This window comes from Pristiophorus japonicus, chromosome 14, assembly GCF_044704955.1.
Source record: "Pristiophorus japonicus isolate sPriJap1 chromosome 14, sPriJap1.hap1, whole genome shotgun sequence".
NCBI classification, from domain to species: Eukaryota; Metazoa; Chordata; class Chondrichthyes; family Pristiophoridae; genus Pristiophorus; species Pristiophorus japonicus.
This window is the reverse complement of record NC_091990.1, coordinates 186,748,473-186,772,543: the sequence shown is the minus strand read 5'-3', so window position 1 is coordinate 186,772,543 and position 24,071 is coordinate 186,748,473. Positions and strand designations below refer to the sequence as shown.

Here is a 24,071-nt window from a genome sequence, read left to right as displayed (position 1 = left end):
ATGATTTACATCGTGCAACATGGTCAAACATAGAAACATAGAAAATAGGTGCAGGAATAGGCCTTTCGGCCCTTCGAGCCTGCACCGCCATTCAATGAGTTCATGGCTGAACATGCAACTTCAGTACCCCATTCCTGCTTTCTCGCCATACCCCTTGATCCCCCTAGTAGTAAGGACTTCATCTAACTCCTTTTTGAATATATTTAGAGAATTGGCCTCAACAACTTTCTGTGGTAGAGAATTTCACAGGTTCACCACTCTCTGGGTGAAGAAGTTTCTCCTCATCTCTGTCCTGAATGGCTTACTCCTTGTCCTTAGACTGTGTCCCCTGGTTCTGGACATTCCCAACATTGGGAACATTCTTCCTGCATCTAACCTGTCTAAACCCGTCAGAATTTTAAACGTTTCTATGAGATCCCCTCTCATTCTTCTGAACTCCAGTGAATACAAGCCCAGTTGATCCAGTCTTTCTTGATAGGTCAGTCCCGCCATCCCGGGAATCAGTCTGGTATTTTGACTAAATGGAGCACCGTACCGGTTATAGCATTATGAAAAGGTATGTTATTAAAGTCACAGTTCACATGACATAGTGTCCACAACCTATGTATTGATCACATCTAAAGGAATTTCTTAAACTACCGTCACTGGTTCAATATCCTGTGCACTTGCCTATTTACAGCTATAACTATTTCAAATCAGGACAAGAGTATTTTTTAACAATGCTTTCAATTATTTTTATTTGGATGTATTTTTCCCAACTGTTGCCATGAAATTGATAATGTTGGTGTTTAATCGCGTACAATTAAGATCCTTTTCCATCATCACTCACGGGGACCAAAGCGTTGAACATTCTTGGCTGGATGCACCACCGGATATTCAGTTGTTAAGGATGAAAGGTTCAGTGATTGCCCCTGTCCCACCAGGGGCTAGTTTGCCCACAGCTGCAACTCCACTTCAGTAGAAAATCTTGGACATATTCCAAATCTATAACTGGAACTTTTGTTGGCTTTGGCCTTTATAAACATTAGCCAGGAGAATACTGACTGCGTGAACCAAGGCCATTGTGTGTTTGGGCAAAATGTCTACCAAATGAAGTTAATACATTGTTTCAAAATGTGTGGGAAAAGCTTATTTCTAGGATGATTTATGGGGAACAAACAGTCAGATAAATATCTACCTGGAAAAATCAAGCATAAGAAATACTTAACTGGACTAAGTTGAAAATGGATCTGGCCCAGGTGGATGGAAGTCAAACATTGTTAGGCAGAACAGTAACTGAACAATTGGAGGAGATGGTTTGGGTACAGAGTTGAAACACTGAGAGGGAAAGAATCATAGAAAACTTACAGCACAGAAGGAGGCCATTCGGCCCGTCGTACCTGTGCTGGCTCTTAGAAAAGCAGCTGTGCTTAGTCCCACATCCCCGCTTTTTATCCATAACCCTATAAATTCCTCATCCGCAAGGACCTGCTCAACTCCCTTTTAAAATTATTTATGGAATTAACTACCACCACCTACTCCGAGAGAGAGCGTTCCAGATCCCGACAACTCTCTGCATAAAAAAACTTTCTCCTCTAGATCTTTTGCCAATGATTTTGAATCTATGACCTCTGGTTATTGGCCCACCCACCAGAGGGATTAGTTTTCAGAGTGACTATTTATACTGGCCTTTTTCTGTCCTTCTGCGCCCTCTGGACTCGCATCCGACATCTCCCACCCGAAACCGGAACCGGAGGTGGGACCCCGCAATTGACCATGTTGTTCCTCCGAGCCTGCGGGCAATGGAGAGAGAGGCGGCAGACGGGGGAGAGAGAGGCGGGCGGGAGCGGTGGGGGTGGGGGGAAGAGAGAGAGGCGGGCGGGGGCGGGGGGAAGAGAGAGAGAGGTGCGGTGGGCGAGGGAGAGAGAGAGAGAGAGAGAGACATGGGGGAGGGGGGGAAGAGAGACACGGGGGAGGGGGGGAAGGCAGACACGGGGGAGGGGGGGAAGAGAGACACGGGGGAGGGGGGGGAAGAGAGACACGGGGGAGGGGGGGGAAGAGAGACACGGGGGAGGGGGGAAGAGAGACACGGGGGGGGGGGAAGAGAGAGACACGGGGGGAAGAGAGAGACACAGGGAGGGAGGAAAGAGAGAGAGGCACGGGGGGGGAAACGAGAGAGAGAAACAGGGGGAGGGAAGAGAGACAAAAAGGAGAGAGAGAGAGACAGACACAGCGGGGGGAGAGTGAGGGAGCGGGGAAGTGGGAGAGGGGATCGGAGTGGAGAGAGGGAACTCTGGGAAGACGGATCATATTCTTCCAACCTTCTTTACACCCACACCCAATTTCTTGGAAAATTTGGTGCATGTGTTACAAGAGACATGGTTGGAGTGGATGAAATCCAGAAGTCACGACACTGTCACCATTCACTTCATACCAATAAACCTGTTAACAATCCATGACTCACAGACAATGCCCCATCTATGGCTACTTTGGCTGGGGAAGGCATGCACTGGGGTAAGGGACTTTGGCTGGAAATTAGGGAGGTTTTTGCTGGGTTGGTGGAGATCGATCCTCTCTGGCTTCTGAAGTCAGAATGGATCGAATTACACTTTGCAAAGTCAGTCAGAACTTGGACTGGGCGGTTCCAATTACACATTCCAGAGAAATTTCTGAGTGTGGTTTATCCTCCAAGGGGATCAATCAGCAATCTGGTCATATGATCATGGAGAGCCAATTGGAGACAATGCGGCCATTTTGACAGGACAAACATTTGCGTCCAATAGTTTTTCTCCATCTACTCTATCAAAACCTCTCATCATCCTGAAAACCTCTATTCGGTCACCTCTTACCTTCTGTGTTCCAAGGAGAACAGTCCTAACTTTTTCAACTTTTCCTTATAAACTTAAGTCCCACATTCTGGTAACATCCTGGTAAGCCTCTGCTGTATCCTTTCTTAAGGCCTTTACATCTTTCCCGAAGTGGGAATCATAGAATCATAAAAATTTACAGCACAGAAGGAGGCCATTTTGATCCATCATGTCCGTGCCGGCAAAGAGCTATCCGGTCTAATCCCACTTTCCAGCTCTTGGTCCATAGCTTTATAGGTTATGGCACTTCAAGTGCATATCCAAGTACTTTTTAAATGTGGTGAGGGTTTCAAGCAGTGAGTTCCACACCCCCACCACCCACTGGATGAAAAAAATTCCCATCAAATCCCCTCTTAACCTCCGACCAATTACTTTAAATCTGTGCCCCCTGGTTGCTGACCCCACTGTGAAGGGAAATAGGTCCTTCCTATCCACTCTATCTAGGCCGTCCATAATTTTATACACCGCAGTAAGGTCTCCTCTCAGCCTCCTCTGTTCCAAAGAAAACAACCCAGCCTATCCAATCTTTCCTCATAGCTAAAGTTCTCCAGTCCAGGCAACATCCTCGTAAATCTCCTCTGTACCCTCTCTAGTGCAATCACATCTTTCCTGTAATGTGGTGACCAGAACTGCACCCAATTTTGTATCCATACCATCATTTTCCGCTTAATTCCATGGGCTTCATCTTCTTAATAAGCCTCCTGTGTGGCACTTTGTCAAATGCCTTCCGAAAGTCCATATATACAACATCTACTGCACTACCTTGATCAACCTTTATGTTACCTCATCAAAGAATTCAATCAAGTTAGTCAGACATGATTTGCCTTTAACAAATCCATGCTGGCTCTACTTAATTAACCCATACCTTTCCAAATGAAAGTTTATTTTGTCCCTGATAATAGTTTCCAATGACCTCCCCACCACTGATGTTAGGCTGAATAGCCTGTAGTTTCCTGGTTTATCCCTCTCCCCTTTCTTGAATAGTGGTACAGCATTAGCAACCCTCCAGTCCTCCAGCACTACTCATGAACCCAATGAGGATTAAAAGACTGTGACCAATGCCTCTGCTATTTCCACCTTTGCTTCTTTCAGCAACCTAGGATGCATTCCATCTGTCGCAGGCGACTTACCAACTTTCAGTAATGCTAATCTTTTTAATATGTCTATTACTGTCCAGTCCATAACTTCTCTCTCTTTTATTGTAACCTTCACATCATCCACTTCCTTTGTGACGACAGATGCAAAATACTCGTTTAATACTTTAACCATGTCCTCTGCCTCTATCTGAAGATCTCCCTTTGGCTCCTTAATAGGGCTAACTTTTTCCCTAACTGCTTACATTTATATGTTTATAAAATATTTTGGGGTGCAATATAATGTTGCCTGCTAATCTTTTGTCGTGACCTCTCTTTGTATTTACTTTTTCAATTCCCTCCTGTACTTTCCATGATCTTCCTGGTTATTAATTGAATCTTGCTCCTGACATTTGTCATAAGCCTACTTTTTCTGTGTTATTTTAACTTTTATTTCCTTTGTCATCGGGCACATTAGCTTTGGACGCTCTACCTTTTCCCTTCCAAAGTAAGTGCCTAGTTTATACCTGAACTATCTCTTCATTGCTCTGTTACAGCTTTACCCTGCAATTGCCTTTTCCAACCTACCTGTCCAAGGTCTCTTCTTAAGTCACTGAAATGAGCTCTTCCGCAGTTGAGCAATTCTACCTTCGATATTTTCTGGTCTCTTTCCACAATCACTTTAAACCAAATTATGTTGTGGTCACTGTTAGCTAAATGCTCTCCTACACACTCAACTTGCCTGACTTCATTTCACAGAACCAGATCCAACACTGCTTCCTTCCTTGTTGGATTGGAGACATAGTGATCGAGAAAGTTCTCCTGTCGACATATTAAAAGTTCCTCTCCTTCTCTACCCTTAGCCTATGATTTTCCCAGTTTCTTTAAGGGTAATTAAAGTCTCCTGATATTATTGCAGGTACTCTATTTTGTTACACACCTTTGAAATTTACTGGCACCTTCTCACTGTTTGGAGCTCTGTACTCCAACAATGTAACAATTCTCTGTTCCTCAACTCAAGCCAAATAGATTCAGTCCTAAAGTCATCTAGTATATTCTTTCTAGTAAGAACTGTAACATCATATTTAACCAATACTGTCAGGTCCCCTCCTTTTTTTCCTCTCTATCATTCCTGAATAATTTGTAACCAAGAATATTGAGAACCCATTCCTGGCTTTGTTTGAGCTATGTCTCTGTTAATGCAACCATGTGATAATCCCATGTAGCAATTTGTGCCTGTGGCTCACCAACCTTATTAGATACATTACAGACATTGACATACATACAATACAATACCTCCTTCGTTACTTTTGCTACTGTCCTCAATCTGGTCCCTGCAATTTTTGGAATATTTCTAATTTCACTGTTGTTTATATATCTCTGTCCCCTGATCCAATTGCTGCTCCTTTCTGTTATTTTCTGGTGTCCCTTCCCCTGCCCAATTAGGTTAAACCCTCCCTAACACAACTAGTTAACTTCTCAGTGAGAACATTGGTCCCGGCGTAGGTCAGAAAGGAAGTGCATCCAAAGCTAGAGCTCTCTGGACGATTAAAGATATAGAGGTTAAAATGAAATGGAAAAGGAGCCTTACGACAAATGTAAGGTACACAATACAATAGAGAACCAAGCTGAATATAGAAAGCTACAGAGGAGATCTAAAAAAGGGAGTAAGAGGGAGGCAGAGCGAGTAAGAGAATAGATTAGCATAAATTTAAATAGTGAAAGGGTAAACAAAGCAAAGGCACCAAAAGGAAATGTTTTTGTAGAAGCAGAGGGCATGGCAGAGATACTAAATGAGTATTTTGCATCTGTCTTCACTAGCGAAGTGGATGCTGCCAATGTAGCAGTAAAGGAAGAGGCAGTAGCGATATTGGATAGGATAAAAATAGATAAACAAGAACAACTTAAAAGGTTAGCAGTCCTCAATCCCGATGAGATGTATCCGGGGTTACTGAGGGAAGTAAGGGTGAAAATTGCAGAGGCTCTGACCACAATCTTCCAATCCTCCTTGGATATGGAGGTGGTGCCAAAAGGACAGGAGGGTTGCAAATGTTACATCCCTGTTCAAAAAAGGAGAGAAGGATAAACCCGACAATTACAAGCCAGTCAGCCTAACATCGGTGGTGGAGAAACTTTTAGAGACAAAAGAATCCAGGAAAAAAACTAATTGGCATTTGGAAAAGAATGGGCTAATAAATGAAAGTCAACACGGATTTGTTAAAGGCAAATTATGTTTGACTAACTTGTATGAGTTCTTTGATGCAGTAACAGCGAGGGTTGATGAGGGTAATTCAGTTGATGTTGTGTGAATGGACTGTCAAAAGGCATTTGACAAAGTACCACATAATGGGCCCAAGTTTCCACATGATAAAAAACAGGCGCCCCTCCGAGCTGGGCGCCCGTTTTTTGCGCCTAAAACGGCGCCGGAAAAAAAACGAGTGATTCTGGAGCGCTTTGCAGCTCCTTGTCTGCTTGGCGCGGCGCCCAGGGGGGCGGAGCCTACACTCGCGCCGATTTTGTAAGTGGGAGGGGGCGGGTACTATTTAAATTAGTTTTTTTCCTGCCGGCAACGCTGCGCGTGCGCGTTGGAGCATTTGCGCATGCTCAGTGTGAAAAAAACATTGGCACTTGGCCATTTTTGTAGTTCTTTGTAGCTGTTTAGTTTTTGAACATTTTTTAATAAAAGTACATTGCCATCAGCACAGAGGCTTCTTGTAGCAGTGAGAAGGCTGCAGGAAGCCTCAGAAAGTTGAGGCATCCTGCCGTCGGGAAATTGCTCCTCAATTTCTGAGGCTTCCTGCAGCCTTCTCTGTTTCCTGCCAGCCGCCTGGAACGGCTCCATTCCCTTCCCCCCCCACCCCCGCGTTCGGTCGGCTCTCTCCCCCCCGCGTTTGTCGGCTCCCTTTCCTCCCCCCTCTCCCGCGTTCGGTCGGCTCCCTTCCTTTCCCTCTCCCCCCCCCCCCCGCATTCGGCGGCTCCCTTCCCTTCCCTTCCCTCCCCCCCCGCCCCCCCCCCCCGCGTTCGGCGGCTCCCTCCTCCCCCCCCCCCCCCCCCGGCCCGTGTTCGATCGGCTCCCTCTTCCCGCCCGCGTTCAGTCGGCTCCCTCCTCCCCCCGCCCCCCCGCGTTCGGTCGGCTCCCTCGTTTTGTGAGGCTTGCTGCACCATTCTCCCTGGCTGAAGCACTTTCACACAGGTAGGAAGATGGTTTGTTTATTCTTTTCTTTGCTTATAAATGTTTATTCAGGTTGGATTTATTTGTATAATATTTGTAGAAGTATAAATAAGGATTGATTGTAGAATTTAATGAGTTCCCTTCCCCCCCCGCTTTCCCCACCTCGTTCTGGACGCCTGATTTGTAACCTGCGCCTGATTTTTTAATGTGTAGAACAGGTTTTTTCAGTTCTACAAAAATCTTCACTTGCTCCATTCTACTTTAGTTTGGAGTACATTTTCACTGTGGAAACTTTCAAATCAGGCGTCAGTGGCCGGACACGTCCCCTTTTGAAGAAAAAATTCTGTTCCAAAGTAGAACTGTTCTACCTGACTAGAACTGCAGAAAAAAAAATGTGGAGAATTGCGAATTATAAGATAGTCCGTTCTCCACCAGTTGCTCCTAAAAATCAGGTGCAAATCATGTGGAAGCTTGGGCCCATTAGACCTGTTAGCAAAATTAAAGTCCGTGGGCTTAAAGGGACAGTGGCAGCATGGATACAAAATTGGCTAAGGGATAGAGAGCAGTGTAATGTTGAGAGTAATATTCAAAGTGGATGGATATATACATTCCATTGACTCTGGATCTGTTCCTATGGAGTGGAGGGTAGCCAATGTAACCCCACTTTTTAAAAAAAGTAGGGAGAGAGAAAACAGGGAATTATAGACCGGTCAGCCTGACATCGGTCGTGGGTAAAATGATGGAATCAATTATTAAGGATGTCATAGCAGTGCATTTGGAAAGAGGTGACATGATAGGTCCAAGTCAGCATGGATTTGTGAAAGGGAAACCATGCTTGACAAATCTTCTGGAATTTTTTGAGGATGTTTCCAGTAGAGTGGACAAGGGAGAACCAGTTGATGTAGTATATTTGGACTTTCAGAAGGCTTTCGACAAGGTCCCACACAAGAGATTAATGTGCAAAGTTAAAGCACATGGGATTGGGGGTAGTGTGCTGATGTGGATTCAGAACTGGTTGTCAGACAGGAAGCAAAGAGTAGGAGTAAATGGGGACTTTTCAGAATGGCAGGCAGTGACTAGTGGGGTACCGCAAGGTTCTGTGCTGGGGCACCAGCTGTTTACACTGTACATTAATGATTTAGACGAGGGGATTAAATGTAGTATCTCCAAATTTGCGGATGACACTAAGTTGGGTGGCAGTGTGAGCTGCAAGGAGGATGCTATGAGGCTGCAGAGTGACTTGGATAGGTTTGGTGAGTGGGCAAATGCATGGCAGATGAAGTATTATGTGGATAAATGTGAGGTTATCCACTTTGGTGGTAAAAACAGAGAGACAGACTATTATCTGAATGGTGACAGATTAGGAAAAGGGGAGGTGCAATGAGACCTGGGTGTCATGGTACATCAGTCATTGAAGGTTGGCATGCAGGTACAGCAGGCGGTTAAGAAAGCAAATGGCATGTTGGCCTTCATAGCGAGGGGATTTGAGTATAGGGGCAGGGAGGTGTTGCTACAGTTGTACAGGGCCTTGGTGAGGCCACACCTGGAGTATTGTGTACAGTTTTGGTCTCCTAACCTGAGGAAGGACATTCTTGCTATTGAGGGAGTGCAGCGAAGGTTCACCAGACTGATTCCCGGGATGGCGGGACTGACCCATCAAGAAAGACTGGATCAACTGGGCTTGTATTCACTGGAGTTCAGAAGAATGAGAGGGGACCTCATAGAAACGTTTAAAATTCTGACGGGGTTAGACAGGCTAGATGCAGGAAGAATGTTCCCAATGTTGGGGAAGTCCAGAACCAGAGGTCACAGTCTAAGGATAAGGGGTAAGCCATTTAGGACCGAGATGAGGAGGAATTTCTTCACCCAGAGAGTGGTGAACCTGTGGAATTCTCTACCACAGAAAGTTGTTGAGGCCAATTCACTAAATATATTCAAAAAGGAGTTAGATGAAGTCCTTACTACTAGGGGGATCAAGGGGTATGGTGAGAAAGCAGGAATGGGGTACTGAAGTTGCATGTTCAGCCATGAACTCATTGAATAGCGGTGCAGGCTCAAAGGGTCGAATGGCCTACTCCTGCACCTATCTTCTATGTTTCTATGTTGTGTTAGGACCACTCTTTTTGATATATATTAATAATCTGGACTTGGGCATAATTTCAGACTTTGCAGACGACACAAAGCTCGGAAATGTTATAAACAGTGTGGCAGATAGTCGACTTCAGAAGAATATAGACAGACTGATGAAATGGGCAAACACATGGCAGATTAAATTTCTCGCAGAGAAGTGATACATTTCGGCAGGAAGGATGAGGAGAGGCAATATGAACTAAACGAAAATGAAACTAAAACAAAACAATTTTAAAGCAGGTGCAGGAACAGAGAGACTCGGGGTTGTGTGTACAAAAATCTTTGAAGGTGGCAGGGCAAATTGAGAAGGCTGTTAGAAAGCATATGGGATCCTTGGCTTTATTATGCTAACCCTTTATATAACACTTTAGGAAGGTGCCAAGGATATGGAGGGGCTGTGGTGGAGATTTACTCGAATGGTTCAAGGGATTTGGGACTTCAGTTATGTGGGGAGACTTTGTGGAGAAGCTGGGGTTGCTCTCCTTCGAGCAAGGAAGGTTCAGGTGAGATTGGACAGAGGTATTCAAAATCATGATCGGCTTTGATAAAGTAAATAAGGATAACTGTTTCTACTGGCAGAAGGGTCAGTAACCAGAGGACACATATTAACGCGACTGGCAAAAGAACCAGAGGCGACATGAGGAAACTTTTTTTATACAGCGAGTTATGATGATCTGGAATGCACTGCCTGGAAGATTGATGGGAGCAGATTCAATCATAAATTTTAAAAGAGAACTGGATAAAAACTTGAAGGGAAAAAATTCACAGGACTATGGGGAAAGAGTAGGGGAGTGGGACAAATTGGATAGCTCTGCCAAAGAGCCAGCACAGGCATGATGGGCCGAATGGCCTCCTTCTGTGCTTTATCTTTCTGTGATTCCATAAAATGTGAAAGGAAATCTTTCTGGCAGTAAATGAAACTATTCCAGTTGCAGTTTCTGGGCCCTATCCTCTGGATGGTGCTCAATAAATTTGAAGTTGAGATTTGAACACACTCCAGATTAAACACCTGGGGCTGGATTTTCGGTTTGTTGGTGCCGCTGTTACCACCCCCGAGGGGTGGTAATGGCAGTGGAAAGCATTTCCGGGTGGGCAGCCAACGTGCTGGGTTTGTGGGAGCACGGAGCAGCACTGCCCGGGACAGGTGAGCCGGTCTGCAATGCCCCCGGTTGCGAAACCGGCTCGAAAGTTGAACCTCGGCCGATCAGTAGTGTCCCGAAGCGTGCCCTAGTGGGACCACCTGTGAACGCTGGCGGTTCCAGCTACAGCGGCCGCAGTGAGGGAAGGAGTGTCTACGTGAGGCAAGTGTGATTGTTTTTTATTTTTGCAATTCATTTGGATGTGGCGTCAGGAAAGTATTGGGAATGTTTTTGGGTTTTTTTTCCCAGAGAAGCCTCTCTTACGTCACCCTGAGCCTGGCTGTTTATCTCGGGATTTTCGTTTGCTAAGCCAGCCTAGTGCCCTAAAAGAGGTGTGGAACGCCTCCCTTCGCGCTCTGCCCCACACTCGGGGCCTAGCTGGTAAATCTTGCGGCTGAAGACGCAAACCATTTCCCGGTGCAAAATTTACCGCCTCGGTCCTGGTTAATGCCGCCACCAAATTTCCACCAGCTGAAGTCATTAATGACAATGAAGTTTGAATGCTGGATGTTTACAATCCCATTAATGCACTTTATAATCCTCCTGATTTTTAACCCACTAGCTTCCATTGATTAGTTTTAAGCTTGCCTATGAATCAGTTGGTAAATTACTCCTCAATGTGCCACTCAGCAATGCAGACCAGCGATGTCTCAGCCTCCATATTTTATCTAGGCTGAGTTAGCTGATCTCATCTATTGTGTTCCTAACACAGATGAGACTGCACACAGGGAGGTTAAAGTAACAGTGACGTCAGCCTTTAATAAGACACTCCAGAGTGAGGAACAGGCCTTAGGTGGGCAACGGTAGCCGACTGACAGCATCCGCACAGTTCTCGGTGCCTGGCCTGTGGCGGATGGGATAGTTGTATGCTGATAGTGCAAGTGCCCACCTTTGTATGCGGGCTGAGGCATTAGTATTTATCCCTTTGTTTTCAGTGAACAGGGATATGAGGGGCTTGTGATCGGTTTCCAGCACAAATTTGAGGCCAAACAGGTACTGATGCATTCTCTTTACCCCGAACACACATGCTAATGCCTCTTTCTCAATCATGCTGTCGGCCCTCTCGGCCTTAGACAAGCTCCTGGAGGCATAGGCGACAGGTTGCAACTTCCCCGCAACGTGAGCTTGTTGTAATACACACCCGACTCCGTAGGACGACGCATCACATGCTAACACAAGTCTTTTACTTGGAGCATAAAATGTTTCTGGCTTTCTCAAGAGCAATTACTTGCTTTTTTTCCCATACCCAGTTCTCATTTTTACGCAATAAGACATGTAGGGGCTCTAAGAGGGTGCTTAACCCCGGTAGGAAGTTACCAAAATAGTTGAGGAGTCCCAGGAACAACTGCAGCTCCATGACATTCTGTGGCCTGGGCGCGTTCCTGATAGCCTCTATGGGCCGAATGCCGTCCGCCGCGATCTTTCTCCTCAAAAACTCCACTTCTGTTGCCATGAAGGCGCATTTCGACCTCTTCAGCCGCAGACCTCCTCCAGGTTTTGTAGGTGCTCAACGGTGTCCCGACCCGTGACCAATATGTCGTCTTGAAAAACCACCGTGCGTGGTACCGACTTGAGTACCGGCTCTCCATGTTTCTCTAGAAGATCGCTGCAGCCGACTGAATTCTAAACGGGCATCTGTTGTAGATTAACAGTCCCTTGTGCGTGTTGATGCAAGTGAGGCCCTTCGAAGACTCCTCCAGCTCCTGCTTCATGTTGGCCGAAGTCAGGTCGAGCTTGGTGAACGTCTTGCCTCCTGCCAGCGTCGCAAATAGGTCGTCTGCCTTAGGTAGCAGGTATTGGTCCTGTAGCGAGAAACGATTAATAGTTACTTTTTAATCACTGCAAATCCTGACCATGCCATCACTTTTGAGTACTGGAACAATCGGGCTGGCCCACTCGCTGAATTCCACTGGGGAGATGATGCCCTCGCGATGCAGCCTGTCCAGCTCGATTTCCACTCTCTCCCTCATCATGTGAGGTACCGCTCGCGCCTTGTGATGAATGGGTCGTGCCTCTCGGACCAAGTGGATCCACACCTTCGCCCTGGAAAGGTTTCCAATGCCTGGCTCAAAAAGGGAAGGAAATTTGTTCAGAACCTGGATATATGAGGCCTCATCGACATGTGACAATGCTCGGATGTCATTCTAGTTCCAGCGGATTTTACCCAGCCAGCTCCTTCCAAGCAGAGTGGGGCCATCGCCCGGGACAATCCAGAGTGGCAGTTCATGCATGTACCCTCATAGGTGACCTTGACCATGGCGCTGCCCAGGACAGTGATAAGCTCTTTGGTGTACGTTCTCAGTTTCATGTGGATGGGGCTCAGGGCTGGTCTGAATGCCTTGTTGCACCACAGTCTCTCAAACATCTTTTTACTCATGATGGCTTGGCTATTGCCAGTGTACAGTTCCATGGCTACAGGTAAGCCATTCAATTTTACATTTAGCATTATAGGTGGACATTTCGTCAAAAATGTGTGCACCCCGTGTACTTCAGCATCTGCCTCCTCTCGCTGAGGCTCGAAATTGCTTTGATCCACCATGGACCGATCTTCCTCTGCCACGTGGTGGTTAGCAGGTTTTGCAGAGCTTGCAGCGGCATGAATAGGCTGAATGGAAGCCTCCACAACGTCAACAAGGTGTGAATTGCCTTGCATTCATCCTTTGCGGACTCTGAGTCATCTGGGTCACCTGAGGCCTGCTGGCAGTTGCAGACTCGTGGGTTCTGCCCTGTACATTTCTGCTCGCAAACACAGTGCCAGTTAATTTATGAACATTGCTAGCACTTGTGTGCTGAGAGATTTGTTTGGTGTTATCACTGGTGGATATAAACGCCTGTGCTATTGCAATGGCCTTACTGAGGGTCGGTGTCTCTACAGTCAAAAGTTTTGGTAGGATGGTCTCGTGACCAATGCCCAGTACAAAAAGGTCTCGGAGCATTTGCTCCAGGTAGCCATCAAACTCACATTGTTCTGCAAGTCGCCTTAGCTTGGTGATGTGGTTCGCCACTTCCTGACCTTCAGATCGCTGGCACGTGTAGAACCGATACCTTGCCATCAGCACGCTCTCCCTCGGGTTAAGATGCTCCCGAATCTGTTACACAGCTCCTCATACGACTTATCTGTGGGTTTCACCGGAGCCAGAAGATTCTTCATGAGGCTGTAGGTCGGTGCCCCGCAGACTGTGAGGAGGACCGCTCTCCTTTTTGCAGCGCTTCCTTCTCCGTCCAGCTCGTTGGCTACAAAGTACTGTTCTAGCCGTTCGACATAGGCTTCCCAGTCCTCACCCTCCGAGAACTTCTCCAGGATGCCCACAGTTTGCTGCATCTTTGCATTGGATTCGTATACTCGTCGCCAGTTATTGTGTTCCTAACACAGATGAGACTGCACACAGGGAGGTTAAAGTAACAGTGACCTCAGTCTTTAGAGTGAGGAACAGGGCTTATATACAGTGCTCCCAAGGTTTGCTGGGATCCCTTGGGACTTCAGGGGATGCGCTCCCTGGTGGCGGAATATGGGAGTGCATGCTTTACAAATACACAACATTACACAATATTCCTCTTTGAGTGATCCAATTGCTTCTCTGACTATCCTTTCATTGTTAAAGCGTTTATAGTAGCCTCTACTATTTCCTTTGCGATTGCATCAATATTTGAAGGAGTTCTGCAGTAAAAGGTGAATCTTTGCAGGGGGCTCCTCCACACAGAAAAACATTGAAAACCACTGCTGTGTTGGAAGCAGATTAAGCAGTGAGTTCAGGTTCAGGTGTAGGTGACTCAGTACAGCTTAAAATAACTGACCAGGACTAAAGCACTATTCAAAGATGCTCCAATCTAAATAGTCTTTCATTCTCCACTTCCACAGAGGTTCTGGACCTGAACTGAAACTAACTGCAAAGTCTGGAAAGAGATTATGTTCCTCAGACCAATGAGTTGCTGCTACAGAACTAAAATAAAATGCTTTAAAATGTAACAAATTCTGTCAGTAAGATGTGCTTTTTTGACTCAAAAATTCAAGTCATCCTCGACTCCCAGGGACTGCCGAAGAAGAATTCTAATTAACTTGTCTATTACCTGAATTGAATAACATGTAATTATTAGTTGCCATAAGCTATTATGATGAAAAGTGGAGTGCTGACTTATAAGGGCAGAAGATGCAAGTTTTTGCGGCCAATACAGGGCTATGCTAGAAGTAAGCACCGGGCACTGAGTCAAGACTATGTGCTGTACCTAGCAAGCCTCCACGCTGGCAACAAGGCCTCATAACATCTGCCCTATACTATTTAGCTTACAGGGAGAAATGGAATGTTCTTCTTGGATTAACGGAAATCTTCACTGATCCGTGCAGCATGTTCCACCATTCCCTAGAAGCTAAACAACAGAACTCAGGACTCAGCTTCTCAATATAACCAGTCACCGATTTCACTGTAACAGGACTGCGATTCCATTCACCTAATTGATAAACAGGGCCACTGGTTTACAACGACTCAACAAGTCAAATGTGTTTTCATTACATTAGGTTCTGGGATTTTTTACCAGTATTTTGCGGATCAAATTCCACAATTCCATCTGTTTATAATCAGGGCCTCTGGTTTATAGTGACTGAATAAGTCAAATTCCATTTTTATTACAGGATTCCAGGATTCTTTTTTTTTAACCAGAGCTTTGAGGATTACGTTTCATGATTCCGTCCATTTTTCTGTGCAAAGAAAAAATCAGTAGCATTGTTGATAAATGAATTAGAATACTAGAATGTTTTAACTGGAAGCAAAATTCTACCGCCACTGTCAGCAACGTATATGTGCAGGAGGGACGTACATGTCCCCAAGTCTGTTGGTGGCTGCTAGGGTCTTGTGACCATTTGGACAGCACTATGGGCAGGAATTCTGTTGAGCTTGCACCTCTATTAACGTCCCGGAGAGGCGGTAATTGGTAAGCAAATGATTTCCAGCTGGGCGGCCAGCATCCAGCCCTACCACCACCCCGGGTTAATTGGACCCACCGAATTTCTACCTCGTGGACCAGGGTAGCATTTGCTTCATTGGAGAATCCCACCAACCTCCGCCAATCACTCTGCTCACCCACCGCTGCCACCTCACCAACATCCATCTTCATTGTACTATCTACTATCAGTTTTTTTAATTTTCTCTCCTGCTTGCCTCAACTGTAATACATTCTCTCTCTCCCTCTCTTTCAGTTTTATGACCATGCGCAGATGACCCCTGACCTCATGAATCGCGGGAAAAGATAATCACCTAAAAAAAAACATGCATGCGCAGAACGACCGTTGCTATGGATGCCAGCCTTGCACAACAGAATACATTACTATCGCCCATGTCACATTGCTAAGGCTATCACCCAAATTAAAAAGGCGAAACTCGCGGTTTTTAAAATGGGCGATATTCTAACGATCCCGAAAAATAAAACAACCATTAACGGCGGAAATATCATCCATTTTTTGGCGATAGCGATGTAACTGGGCTTTAACTTTGCTAATATGTCTATTATGTGGTACTTTATCAAACGCTTCGGTAGCCTAGGATGCATCCTATCTGGACTGGGTGAACTTTCTACTTTTGAGGACTGCCAACCTTTTAAGTACCTCCTCCTTATTTTTTTATCCAATCAAATATCACTACTGTTGCCTCCTTTACTGCTACATTGGCATCATCCTCTTCTCTAGTGAAGACAGATGCAAAGTACTCCTTTAGTACCTCAGCCTTGCCCTCTGACTCTCCTTTTTGCTCCCTATTCGGCCCCACTCTTTCTTTGATATTTTTATGCTTCATTGAACCTTATCCTTTTCCATAACCATTCTAAACCTGCTCACTGTCACTGTCCCCCAAATACTCTCCGACTGAAACATGGTCCACTTGCCTCACTTCGTACCCCACAACGAGATCCAGCACTGCTTCCTGCCTCATTGGGCTAGAAATGCAATGATGAAGAAAGTTCTCTTGTACACATTACAGGAATTCCTCTCCCTCTTTGCTCTTTACACTGTTACTAGTCCATTCTATATTAGGATAATTGAAGTCCTCCATTATCACCGTTCTGTAGTTCTTGCTTCTTTCTGTAATTTACCTGCAACTTTTCTCCTCTATCTCCTTACCACTATTTAGTGGCCTATAGTATACACCCAGTACCGCATTGGTCTCCGCAAGATCCTACAAATCCCCTGGGAGGACAGACGCACCAACATTAGCGTCCTCGACCAGGCTAACATCCCCAGCATTGAAGCACTGACCACACTTGATCAGCTCCGCTGGGCAGGACACATAGTTCGCATGCCAGACCCGAGACTCCCAAAGCAAGCGCTCTACTCGGAACTCCTTCATGGCAAACGAGCCAAAGGTGGGCAGTGGAAACGTTACAAGGACACCCTCAAAGCCTCCCTGATAAAGTGCAATACCCCCACCAACACCTGGAAGTCCCTGGCCAAAGACCGCTCTAAGTGGAGAAAGTGCATCCGGGAGAGCGCTGAGCACCTCGAGTCTCGTCGCCGAGAGCATGCAGAAACCAAGCACAGGATGCGGAACAAGCGTGCGGCAAACCTGTCTCACCCTCCCTTACCCTCAACGACTGTCTGTCCCACTTGTGGCAGGGACTGTGGCTCTCGTATTGGACTGTTCAGCCACCTAAGAACTCATGTTAAGAGTGGAGGCAAGTCTTCCTCGATTCCGAGGGACTGCCTATGATGATGATGATGAGTTCCTCTAGTTTTCATCTCTGTGCAATAGCTGTTAGTGATTTGTGTACCTAGACACCCAAATCCTTTTGCTTCTCCGGAGTTCCTTGTCTATAACCATTAAGAAAATATTCTGATTTGTCTTTCTCGGATCCAAAGTGGATGATCTCACACTTCCCCACATTGGACGTCATTTGCCACAGTTTTGCTAACTCGTTTAATCTGTCAATGTTCCTTTGTAACTTCTTGCTCCCATCTACACTACATCCTCAATGGCTTTCAATTCCCTGTCTGACTTATCCAAAATGAAATGGCTTCAATTTTTTCTTACTTTCATTTGCCAAATGCTGACGAACTTTGCTGAGGAATTTGACACTTGAGATATTATATGATTTAAGTCTTTAATAATACTCAGAAGGCCAAGACACTATATATGACCATGGCTATCTGCCACGCTGCTCTAAATTTCAATTGGTTACACAGCTACCGGAGAAACAAGCAAAGTCCAGAGAGGAGCCACAAGGATCCCGAGTTTTAGAGGTCTGAGTTAGGAGCAAAAACTGGGAAAATTTAATCTTTTCAACCTGGAAAGGAGGTATCCAAGAGGTGATCTTATAGAGATATATAAGGTAGTAAATATATGTAAAAGACACAAGTCCAGATAATTACTTTCAACTAAATTGTGAGGTTAGAACTGGGTGACAGTTTCAAACTAGTAAAATGCAAATTTGGACTGATATCAGGAAGTTCTTCACGCAGAGAATGGTCAATACATGGAATGGATCTCCAGATAGAGTAGTGTAGGTGAAAACTGGAAATCACTTAAGAAACTATGGGATACCGCAATGGGAGTGGGGGAGGAACTTTAAGGTCTTTCTGGATGGATGAACTCGGATGGGCCAAATGGCCTTCCTCTTCTGTATGTATCGAGTGATATTGAGGCAATTAACTAATCTGATTTGCTCTTTACTGGTACCCGGGGCGGACTGGTTACAAGAGAAATCAAAGAATTATTTGAGTGCTCCAGTGAATGGTTTCTTGGTGTTGTATTATTGGAATTCCGACGAATCCCTCACCTTTTCCAGGGAGCCAGTACCAAACTCCCTACATGCTGGAATGGGGCTGTATATAGATTGTACTTGCCCTACATACTGCAATGGGACTGTATATAGACTGTAGTTGCCATACATGCTGCTCGTACCAAACTGAATTTTCAACTGGAATGTTTAGCTCTACAAATTAAGCTTGCTGTTAGTTTGGAATTTTGTCCAATTTAATTTAAAAGGAAACTCAAGGAAAACCATCCATAAAGGAGATTCATACACTTTACTTGCATTTCTGTACCATTCCAAAGCCTACCAATATTTAAGGTACAAAATCATTTTTTTTTCTGTGACCTGCTTCATGTGTAAAATATTTCCGTTTCTTAAATTAGACACCATTCAATTAATCTGAGCGGGACTGTATATTGACTGTACTTGCCCTACATACTGCAATGGGACTGTATATTGACTGTACTTGCCCTACATGCTGCAATGGGACTGTATATTGATTGTATTTGCCCTACATACTGCAACGGGACAGTATACAGATTGTACTTGCCCTACATACTGCAATGGGACTGTATATAGATTGTACTTGCCCTACATACTGCAATGGGACTGTGTATATTGACTGTACTTGCCCTACATGCTGTAATGGGACTGTATACAGATTGTACTTGCTCTACATGCTGCAATGGGACTGTATATTGACTGTACTTGCCCTATATGCTGCAATGGGACTGTATATTGACTGTACTTGCCCTACATGCTGCAATGGGACTGTATATTGATTGTATTTGCCCTACATGCTGCAATGGGACTGTATATAGATTGTATTTGCCCTACATACTGCAATGGGACTGTATATAGATTGTATATAGGTACCCACTGGCTACCTTATTTTAAAGTCAGTCGTCAACCTGTTCCTCAGGCATCTATGGCCACAATCCCAGGTGATGTACTTTTTATATATACTGGTTAAAATCATTCCTGCCAATACTTCTGGATGCATATACCAGTTGTGCTAGCATTATGTTTTCTCATGCTGATTACCACATTCACCTTTCCAAACATCAGCCTTCTAATTGTGAAAAATGTCAGTGGCTTCGATAGGTCACCAGCACACATTGTTTACTCAAAACATTTTTTTTGAGTGCTCACTAATTCAATTCAATCTGTTTGGTAATACCTAAAGCAAGATTATTTAAAAAAAATGAATTCTTATGCTGAACAAATAATTGTACAAGGACATTTTTGGATTTTTTTTAACATCTGATGTTGTGCCTGATCAGATTCTGGATGAGGTGGAGAGGAGGCGTGGAATTTCTGCTGCTCTGGTCTATCCATTCATGAGGAGTCTGATGGAGTCACCCTTCCCTGCACCAGGAAGGACCATACGAGTCAAGACCTTTCTACCAGGAGCTGGAAATGAGGTGTGTGACACTCTGTTAAAGAGTTAAATCTAAAGGGGCCACTCATATATAGTCTAATAGAGAAGATTAAGAATTATATCAAAGCTTAATGAGCATCCAACAATGGGCTAGTAACTGAGCAAACACTTGGACATACCACCAAATTTACTGAACGTACTATATCTTTAGTATGTATCTATATGACTATCTTTGAGAGCCACACAAAACATTAACTTATTACATAAGTGCAAGACACTTGGTAAAGAAGAAAATATTCCCTATGATCTTTCTATTGGCTAAAGAGATACAGCAAATGCAATTTATACCAGAGTTATGTAGGAAAACTGAGGGTGGCAGTGGGTCACCAGATAGTTCATTCAATCAAGCTGTTTGCTAATAAAAAAACATGAAAACAAAGCTGAAACAGATTAATGGCAGTAGAACCATGAGTCTAAGTAACTGCAGTAAACACATTGCCAGACATGTGCTATTCCTTATCATGTAATTATATTTAAAAGTTACAAAATTAATGCTCTGCTATGCATTGTTTATGCTGTGATGATAGCGATTTAAATGCTGAAAATGTACAGTATATGCCTCCAGCTCCCCTGTAAGCATTAACATATTGGGGCCAAAATTCCTGTTCTGCGCCTCTGGGGGGCACTAACGGGGCGCAAAAGAGCTTTTGCTGGCGGGAAGGGGGAGGGTGGGGGGGCGCTATCGGCTCCCGTGAAATTGGCGTGCACGGCGACCCCTTTCCGTCCTGCGGTGGGAATTGGCCAGCGCCCCATGAGGCCGCTGCAGGCAATGCCTATGCTAGACTCTCAGATTGAGAACCGGGCCGCACACCCACCACGGGGCGAAGGTTGAAGGGGAGTTCCATTGCGCTGTGCGGCGCCATTTTCTTTTGTCCCCGACTTGTCGGTTGGGCCGCAGTCCAACGATGTTGCAGGGTCCGGGCCACGATCGTGCAGCCTGGTACGCCGTTTCGGTGCCAGGCTGCGGGCACGGCACCCTGCATCCCTGGGGGCCTAGTGGAGGCCATCAAAGGGCCTGCAGAACTCAGTGTCCCGCCCCTTTAACGGAAGGGGGGATGGCATTGAAATGTGTCGGCGGTACATGGAGAGGCCGCGTAGCGCTCTGCGCTGTGCCCGGGTAGCGCCACCGATCCCACGCCAAAAGGACATGGAGCACGCGACGTTGCACTCCACTTCCTGTGGGGGAGGCGGTAACCCCAACTTCGCTTCCATGGCGGGACATCTGCGCCAGGTGCAAGATGTCCAGTTCTGGAGAGGTTACCGCCCCCAACTGGGGTGATAGGGAATTTCGGCTCCAGTATTTCTGGAGCAGATTACCAGCAAATTACAGCTCTGGTAAATCCAAGCAACCTATCAATGGTTGACATTTCAAATAAGACAACAAGAAAGGATCAAAGGTGTTCAAATTATACAGTTAATATCATTTATTTTTTAAGTTGTGCAGGATTGGTGCTCAGCTGCTAGTTTTTATGGTACATTTGTAATTATGACCTGATACAGTATTTTCTAAAGCGGCTAAAGGTAGCAAGATGTAGGATATTGTTATTCCATCTGGTTCTCTTTGAATTCCATGCTGGTCTCCTGAAAATTGGATTTGGCTTTCTGAATGCAGTCCATGTAAACCTAACAGCCTTGAAATGACTATTTACAATATTAGTGAACAAAAGGTTGAATGACTTTTCTTTGTGGTTTTAGGATGTATTAACGTGGTGAACAGAGGAATGTCGTACAATCTTAGAACGGTTACAGCATAGAAGGAGGCCATTGGGCCTGTCGAGTCCGTGCCGGCTCTCTGCAAGAGCTCTTCAGCTCATCCCACTGCCCCGCGCTTTCCCCATAGAAACTTAGAAACATAGAAAATAGGTGCAGGAGTAGGCCATTCAGCCAATTGAGCCTGCACCATCATTCAATATGATCCTGGCTTATCATGCACTTCAGTACCCCATTCCTGCTTCCTCGCCATACCCCTTGATCCCTTTAGCCGTAAGGACTACATCTAACTCCCTTTTGAATATATTTAACGAACTAGCCTGAACAATTTTCTGTGGTAGAGAATTCTACAGGTTCACCACTCTCTGGGTGAAGAAGTTTCTCCTCATCTCGGTCCTAAATGGCTTACCCCTTATCGTTAGACTGTGACCCCTGGTTCTGGACTTCCCCAACATTGGGAACATTCTTCCTGCATCTAACCTATCCAATTCTGTCAGTATTTTATATGTTTCTATGATATCCCCTCTCATTCTTCTAAATTCCAGTGAATATAAGCCTAGTCGATCCAATCTTTCTTCATATGTCAGTCCTGCCATCCCGGGAATCAGTCTGGTGAACCTTCGCTGCACTCCGTCAATAGCAAGAATGTCCTTTCTCAGATTAGGAGACCAAAACTGTACACAATACTCAAGGTGTGGCCTCACCAAAGCCCTATACAACTGCAGTAAGACCTCCCTGCTCCGAGACTCAATTCTGCTTGCTTTGAAGGCCAACATGCCATTTGCCTTCTTCACCGCCTGCTGTACCTGCATGCCAACTTTCAATGACTGATGAACCATGACACCCAGGTCTCATTGCACCTCCCCTTTTCCTAATCTGTCACCATTCAGATAATATTCTGCCTTCCTGTTTTTGCCCTCAAAGTGGATAACCTCACATTTATCTCCATTATACCTCATCTGGCATGTATTTGCCCACTCACCTAACCTGTCCAAGTCACCCTGTAGCCTCTTAGCATCCTCCTCACAGCTCACACTGCCACCCAGCTTAGTGTCATCTGCAACTTGAAGATATTACATTCAATTCCTTCATCTAAATCATTGATGCATTTTGTAAATAGCTGGGGTCCCAGCACTGAACCTTCCAATACCCCATTAGTCACTGCCTGCCATTCCGAAAAGGACTCGTTATCCCGACTCTCTGCTTCCTGTCTGCCAACCAGTTCTCTATCCACATCAGTACATTACCCCCAATACCATGTGCTTTAATTTTGCACACCAATCTCTTGTGTGGCACCTTGTCAAAAGTCTTTGAAAGTCCAAATACACCACATCCACTGGTTCTCCATTGTCCACTCTACTAGTTACATCCTCAAAAAATTCTAGAAGATTTGTGAAGCATGATTTCCCTTTCATAAATCCATGCTGACTTGGACTGATCCTGTCACTGCTTTCCAAATGCGCTGCTATTACATCTTTAATAATTGATCCCAACATTTTCCCCACTACTGATGTCAGGCTAACCGGTCTATAATTCCCTGTTTTCTCTCTCCCTCCTTTTTTATGAAGTGATGTTACTTTAGCTACCCTCCAATCCATAGGAACTGATCCAGAGTTTATAGATTGTTGGAAAATGATCACCAATGCATCCACTATTTCTAGGGCCACTTCCTTAAGTACTCTGGGATGCAGACTATCAGGCCCTGGGGATTTATCGGCCTTCAATCCCATCAATTTCCCTAACATAATTTCCTGACTAATAAGGATTTCCTTCAGTTCCTCCTTCTCGCTAGACCCTCGATCCGCTAGTATTTCCTGAAGGTTATTCGTGTCTTCCTTAGTGAAGGCAGAACCAAAGTATTTGTTCAATTAGTCTGCCATTTCTTTGTTCCCCATTATAAATTCACCTGATTAAGGAACCTACATTTGTCTTCACTAATCTTTTTCTCTTCACATATCTATAGAAGCTTTTGCAGTCAGTTTATATGTTCCCTGCAAGTTTCCTCTCATACTCTATTTTCCCCCTCCTCATTAAACCCTTTGTCCTCCTCTGCTGGATTCTAAATTTCTCCTAGTCCTCAAGTTTGCTGTTTTCCTGCCCAATTTATATGCCTCTTGCTTGGATTTAACACTATCCCTAATTTCCGTTGTTAGCCACGGTCGAACTAGCTTCCCCGTTTTATTTTTATGCCAGACAGGTATGTACAATTGTTGAAGTTCATCCATGTGATCTTTAAATGTCTGCCATTGCCTTTCCACCGTCAACCCTTTAAGTATCATTCGCCAGTCTATCCTAGCCAATTCACATCTCATACCATCAAAGTTTCCTCTCTTTAAGTTCAGGACCCTAGTCTCTGACTTAACTGTGTCACTCTCCATCTTAATGAATAATTCTACCATATTATGGTCACTGTTCCCCAAGGGGCCTCGCACAACAAGATTGCTAATTAATCCTCTCTCATTACACATCACCCAGTCTAGGATGACCAGCTCTCTAGTTGATTCCTCGACATATTGGTCTAGAAAACCATCCCTTATACACTCCAGGATATCCTCCTCCACCATATTGCTACCAGTTTGGTTAGCCCAATCTATATATAGATTGAAGTCTCCCATGATAACTGCAGTACCCTTATTGCATGCATCCCTAATTTCCTGTTTGATGCCATCCCCAACCTCAGTACTACTGTTTGGTGGTCTGTACACAACTCCCACAAGCATTTTCTGCCCTTTGGTATTCCGCAGCTCTACCCATACAGATTCCACATCATCCAAGCTAATGTCCTTCCTTACTATTGCATTAATCTCTTCCTTAACCAGCAATGCA

At 45.0% G+C, this 24,071-nt stretch overlaps 1 protein-coding gene across 2 annotated transcripts in view; it reads left to right on the top strand.

Moving 5' to 3' along the window:
* Positions 1–24,071, top strand: part of dennd2b (DENN domain containing 2B) — a 489,686-nt gene that overhangs the window by 372,723 nt on the left and 92,892 nt on the right. For both annotated transcript variants that reach the window (XM_070899957.1, XM_070899956.1), the window contains exon 13: positions 19,378–19,518. In XM_070899957.1, the coding sequence (XP_070756058.1) occupies positions 19,378–19,518 (141 nt within the window). The remainder of the gene's footprint in view (positions 1–19,377; positions 19,519–24,071) is intronic.